At 35.0% G+C, this 5,650-nt stretch overlaps 2 protein-coding genes across 2 annotated transcripts; both read left to right on the top strand.

Moving 5' to 3' along the window:
• Positions 1,745 to 2,597, top strand: LOC109836081. The gene is made up of 2 exons (XM_020403995.1): positions 1,745 to 2,010; positions 2,090 to 2,597. Exons 1-2 carry the CDS (start codon positions 1,759 to 1,761, stop codon positions 2,324 to 2,326), a joined length of 489 nt encoding a protein of 162 aa, XP_020259584.1. The 5' UTR covers positions 1,745 to 1,758; the 3' UTR covers positions 2,327 to 2,597.
• On the top strand, positions 2,228 to 4,131 carry LOC109839121 (uncharacterized protein At2g29880-like). Its single transcript, XM_020407553.1, has 3 exons — positions 2,228 to 2,315; positions 3,149 to 3,492; positions 3,592 to 4,131. The coding sequence occupies exons 2-3, from the start codon at positions 3,370 to 3,372 to the stop codon at positions 4,129 to 4,131; spliced, it is 663 nt and encodes a 220-aa protein (XP_020263142.1). The 5' UTR covers positions 2,228 to 2,315; positions 3,149 to 3,369.

Here is a 5,650-nt window from a genome sequence, read left to right as displayed (position 1 = left end):
GCGATGCAAAAACCGAACGCCGAGGTCACACCCGTGTTCCAAATTCAACATGTAAGGGTGAGACCCGCATCTCAAGTTCAAAATGCAGGGTTCACCCCCACATTTCAGAAGCAGGATTATGACGCATACCTTCACACAGGTCCTACGTGCAAATCCCTTCAACCAAGATGCCTTCGAAGCAAGTGCAGAGAACAAATCCTTTACCACAAGGAATCAACAGCTCCAAGATCAGAGTTGAGATCCAAAGTATTCCGAAAATTCGTCCCAGTCAACCGCGAACTTTCGAAAACTTTGGAGGGGGTTCTGTAGGCTGTCTAAAAATCACAATAGATAGCTGATCCCCATCAAAACACCGATGATGGAAGTTACAATCTGACGACTTCCAGAAGGCTACAATTTGAAGACTTTCACGTAGATTGCTGAAGGTTACAATCTGACGACCTTCACGACAACCGATGAGAGCTCTAGTTTAACAGCCTTCACCATCAACATCGAGAGTTACAATCTGACGACTATTGCATATCAAAGAGCTAAAGTAAAGATTACAAAATGACGATCTTTGCAAAACTTCGATAGAAAGAGACTACAAATCGACGGTCTCTTCAAATCAAGACGTGGAAGTCCTCCCCGCGTACCAGCATCAAGATGCGCCGCGTTCATAGCCACGAACGCAGCTCAAACGCAACTCTAAAAGCTGCAAACGCAGCTCCAAAAGCTACAAACGCAGCTCAGATTCGGCCACCAACGCAGCTTCCAAATGAACGGTTCCAAAACCGTTTCCCACGATCTGAGGGGATCATAACTCCACTCAGGAGTGATTTAAGGGGCGGTTACATCCCATTAGCCCCACTTAGGAGCGAATTAAGGAGGTGGTTACACCCCTTAATCCCCTATAAATAACGACAAACTCAACAGAGTTAAAGATCGGATTTTGGATAATCAGATCAGGGCTGGATCTTTCGGGTGCGGTCTGTTAGAACTTCTTGGCAGCGAAAAGAGGATCATTCATCCTTCGGTTGGAGCTTTGGAGATCGGCAATAAGATCTTCTTCATCCTTGGCTTATAACCGACTTTCGGTTAAATCAACTCTTTCATAGAGTTATCAACTCGTTCAGAGTTCTCCACAACGTCAAATCGTGAGGAGAAGACTATGTTCCAGTGAAACAAGACGTCGGATCGTCAACGAGAAGCAAACTCGACGCAAGCATTCGAGGGAGGCATCTCATCGCCACCGTGAAGAACCCAGAATTAAACAAAGGAGAGAATCCAGATCATTCTCTTCTCTTTTGTAATCGGGAATCCAATTGTAATCGAGAGTAGAGAGAGTTGTAATCATTCTTTTTCTAAGCAGTTAGAGAGAATAAAATCAAATACAGTTCTTTCATTCATTTTTCTTATTACAAATTTTCCACCAAACACTCCTATTGTTAAAATACTTACGTTCTAAATAAATATACATATTTACCCTTATGCAGTAGTTGTATTTCACATTATGGATTCCGATGATGAAAGAAGAAAGATGAGGAAGCTGGTGGCTGTCCAAGCACATATGAGAAATGTGCAGAGTATAGTGGCTTGGTGGTTTCTTTTCTCATCACATCTACTAAAAATCTACAAAGAAAAGAAATCACTAAGAGAGCGTTATTTGGTGGATTTCTATTCCAAAACAAAAAATGTGTATCGTCTTGCATATGCGAGTGATGTAACTTGTTTAGATCAACTTAGAATGTATAGGATCTCTTTTAAAAGTTGTGCACTATGCTAGAAAATGTAGGGCTGAAAGATACAAAAAATATGTTGGTGGACGAACAAGTTGCAATGTTTCTACATATTATCGCCCACCATGTGAAGAATAGGGTCATAAAACAAATGTTTCAACGTTCAGGGGGAACTATTAGTAGGCATTTTACTAATGTGCTACATGCCGTAATACGTCTGCATGATGTTTTAATCCAAAAACCCAATCCAGTGCCGATAGACTCAACAGACACGAGGTGGAAATGGTTCAAGGTATCTTATAAATTATTTTTTATTTGTATTTCTTAGTTTTTATAAATAATCTAACATAATAATTTTTATTTATATTTAGAATTGTCTTGGAGCTTTAGATGGGACTTATATAAGAGTGAGAGTAGCTCTGGAGAACAAATCTAGGTATAGGACACGAAAAGGTGACATTGCAACAAATGTCTTGGGTGTATGTTCTCAAAACATGCAATTTATATACATACGACCTGGGTGGGAAGGGTCAACAGCTGATAGTAGAGTACTTCGAGAAGCAATAACCAGAAGAAATGGATTAAAAGTCCCCCGTGGTAAGTTATAATTTGTATAATATTAGCTTTTAGCAACTCAAGTTTTTTAATATTTACATAGTTGATATGTCCAACCATAGGTTACTATTATCTTGTTGATGCGGGATACACAAATTGTGATGGTTTCCTTGCACCATATAGAGGCCAACGTTATCACTTGAATGAATGGAGAGACAGACACCAACCGACAACTGCACGGGAGTTTTTCAATATGAAACACGCATCTGCTAGAAATGTTATCGAGCGATGTTTCGGGTTACTTAAATTAAGATGGACGATCTTACATAGCCCTTTATTTTACCCTATCAAGATACAAAATCGAATAATCATGGCATGTGGTCTCCTTCATAATTATGTAAGGAGGGAGATGGAGGTTGATCCATTTGAAGAGTGTCTTGATGATTTGGAGGAAACAACTCAAATTGTCAATGCTAATGATCCAATCACGACAACTAAAACTACTTCAGATTGGACTTCATGGTGAGATAACCTTGCAGATTCTATGTATAATCAGTGGATAGGGCAACAATAATCCTTTGGCTTTTATGTTTGTCATATGTGTTTTCTTTTTTCTTTTTCATGTACAAAGTTTAGTCATGGAAACAATAATTTTTTTCTTTGTGAAATAATTGAGTTATTAGCAATTGACTCATGCTCATGTTGAAAAGCTTACTACTCTTGGATAATGGTAATTGATATTTACATGGATTTATTTATTATTATATGTAATACAATTTCTAATGTAGAGAGGTTAATGCTTCAGGAAAAAATTACATATATTGCAAGAAAAGTTGAAACGTGATAACTGATAAATAAGTAATATAATTGTTTAGGAATGAATCAAGAAGACCAACAAGGCCGTAGAAGGAATAAACACACATGGACTACTATAGAAGATCAGAAATTGGTTGATGCGTTGTTGGATTTACATAACACTGGAAAGTACAATGCTGACCGTGGATTCAAGCCTGGACACTACAATGCTGTTGAAAGATAACTTTCCGAGTCACTACCGAATTCAGGGTTAAAGGCTGATCCTCACATTAGATCAAGGATGAAGACACTTAAGACACAATTTAGCATTGTATTTGATATGCTTAATTGTAGTGGCATTGGATGGGATGCAACTAAGCAATGTGTGATTGCTGAAAAAGAAGTTTGGGATGAATATTTACAGGTATTTTATTATTAAATTTTAATTTATCACATGATCATTTTTACATTTGACATATTTTTTAATTAATGGTTGTCCAATTTTTTTAATCTTTTAATGTAGGCCCACAAAAATGCAATACCTTTCAGAGAGAAATCTTTTCCACACTATGAAACTCTGGCTATTGTGTTCGGGAAGGATAGGGCAACAGGAAACAGAGTGGAACATCCTACTGATGTTATAGAGGAATTGGATAAAGAGGTTAGTCAAGAGACTATCGAAGAAGATTTTATTGATATTGACTCACCTTCACAAGATGCAACAACAGGGAACACAAGTGATGTCTCCTTGAAGCGAAAAAGAAAGAGACGTTTGTCTGGAGATAGCGATTCGTTGGGAGAGATCATGAGGGAAACTAATACATATATTGGAAGTGAGCTTGTTAAATCAAGCCAATTGATCAAGGATGGTTTAGATGAAGTGAGTTTGTACGAGAAGAGACAAAGGTTCACTGAACAAGTAATGAAAATGAATTTAACTATAGATCAGTGCTTTACAGCAATAGGGACGATTAGTGCTAACCGTAATTTGCTAGATTTGTTCTTTATAATTGGTGATAATCTAAAGGAGACATGGGTGAGGCGATACAGCAGGGAGTATTAGGTGACACTTTGGAGTTATAGACTAGTTTATCATTTTGTAATTTCAAAAATTGATATTTTGATACTTTGATGGTTGTCCAATTATTTTGCTCGTACTATGTTATGGATTTTATGATTAGAATTTGGATATTTCTAATAATTTGTCGAATGTGATAGTTTTTGCCATATAAAATTTTAAACTATAGATACTACCGTTTATATCAATTTTGGACATATGGATGATAAATTGTATTATTTTATTTTTTTCCCTTTATTTTTCCCTTGAACATGAAATCTTAAAATTTCTTTTAGCAGGACATGTTGTGAAGAGTGCTCAATTATTCATGATTTAGTAGACACATTTTTCATACAATTTTAATGTTTTTAACTATTTTATCATGTTCTTTTTTTTTGTAATATTGTTTGCATCTAGATAAAAATAACTTTTTGACTATATGCAATATCTCTTATGAGACATTCTTCTCTTCACTAGCGCACAATGATGTTCGTAACATTAGTTACTCGTACAAATAATAGACATGTAGCACTAAAAGTTAGAAAAGTGAAATTATAATTATTTATAATTAAAAATAATTTCTATGAAAATTATTTTCAATTTGTAAGCCAAAAATCCAAAATTGTTGCCGAGACGGTATGCCAAAATATAACTGTTCCATGAAAATTTATTTCTCTAAGGAAAAAATATCATTTTTATAAAACTTATTTTTCTAAAAAAATAAATTATTTAGTTATTTTTAAAATATTTTTAATGATTTTTTAAATTCTATGTTTTGGTAAGGGCATTATTAGAAAACTAAATTTTATTCTCACTTTTTTTAATGATTTTTTAAATTCTATGTTTTGGTAAGGGCATTATTAGAAAACTAAATTTTATTCTCACTTGTGAACAAAGGATACCAAACGTGAGAATGTGGTAAGGGCATTATTAGAAAACTAAATTTTATTCTCACTTGTGAACAAAGGATACCAAACGTGAGAATGAGAATAAGATTCTCATTCCCGTTTCATTCTCTAAACGCGCCCAAACATGAGAATGAGAATGTGCATTCTATTCCCACATCCATTCCATTCCATTCCTACCTTCTTTCCATTCTCACTTGATTCTATTCCCGCGTACCAAACGAGGCCTAAGGGGTTGTTTGGTTGTTTTGCCTAAAATTAGGTATTTATAACACCATATGGAAAGTGGTTGTCCACCTTATTATTTTATATTTGAACTTTTACATTGTTTATTTTGGATTCCATTAAGAATCTTTAAATGATAAAAATACATTGTTTGATTTACATAAGAGATTGTAAGAAAATGGTTGTTATATGGACCCAACTACAAGGATAATTTTACCATAGGCGAGTTCATCCCCATCAAAAATTAGTTGGGTTATTTTGCTTTTATTACCCTAAATTTTACATCTTCTTTAACATTGATACCCCGAAGTTTTTATTTAAAAATTTAATACCTTAAAATTCACTTTCTTTTACTTTGATACTCTAAAGTTTTTCCCCAACATTTCTATATCCTT

This window comes from Asparagus officinalis, chromosome 4 (genome assembly GCF_001876935.1).
Source record: "Asparagus officinalis chromosome 4, Aspof.V1, whole genome shotgun sequence".
Lineage (NCBI taxonomy): Eukaryota > Viridiplantae > Streptophyta > Magnoliopsida > Asparagales > Asparagaceae > Asparagus > Asparagus officinalis.
This window is presented reverse-complemented; position numbering and strand designations above follow the sequence as displayed.

What these genes read in the sequence shown, in the direction of transcription:
- LOC109836081 (XM_020403995.1), top strand. Translation starts at nt 1,759, where the DNA reads ATGCTAGAAAATGTAGGGCTGAAAGATACAAAAAATATGTTGGTGGAC. An exon ending in CGAGGTGGAAATGGTTCAAG is followed by an intron (nt 2,011 to 2,089) that starts GTATCTTATAAA and finishes ATTTATATTTAG; the next exon opens with AATTGTCTTGGAGCTTTAGA.
- LOC109839121 (XM_020407553.1), top strand. Translation starts at nt 3,370, where the DNA reads ATGAAGACACTTAAGACACAATTTAGCATTGTATTTGATATGCTTAAT. An exon ending in TTTGGGATGAATATTTACAG is followed by an intron (nt 3,493 to 3,591) that starts GTATTTTATTAT and finishes CTTTTAATGTAG; the next exon opens with GCCCACAAAAATGCAATACC.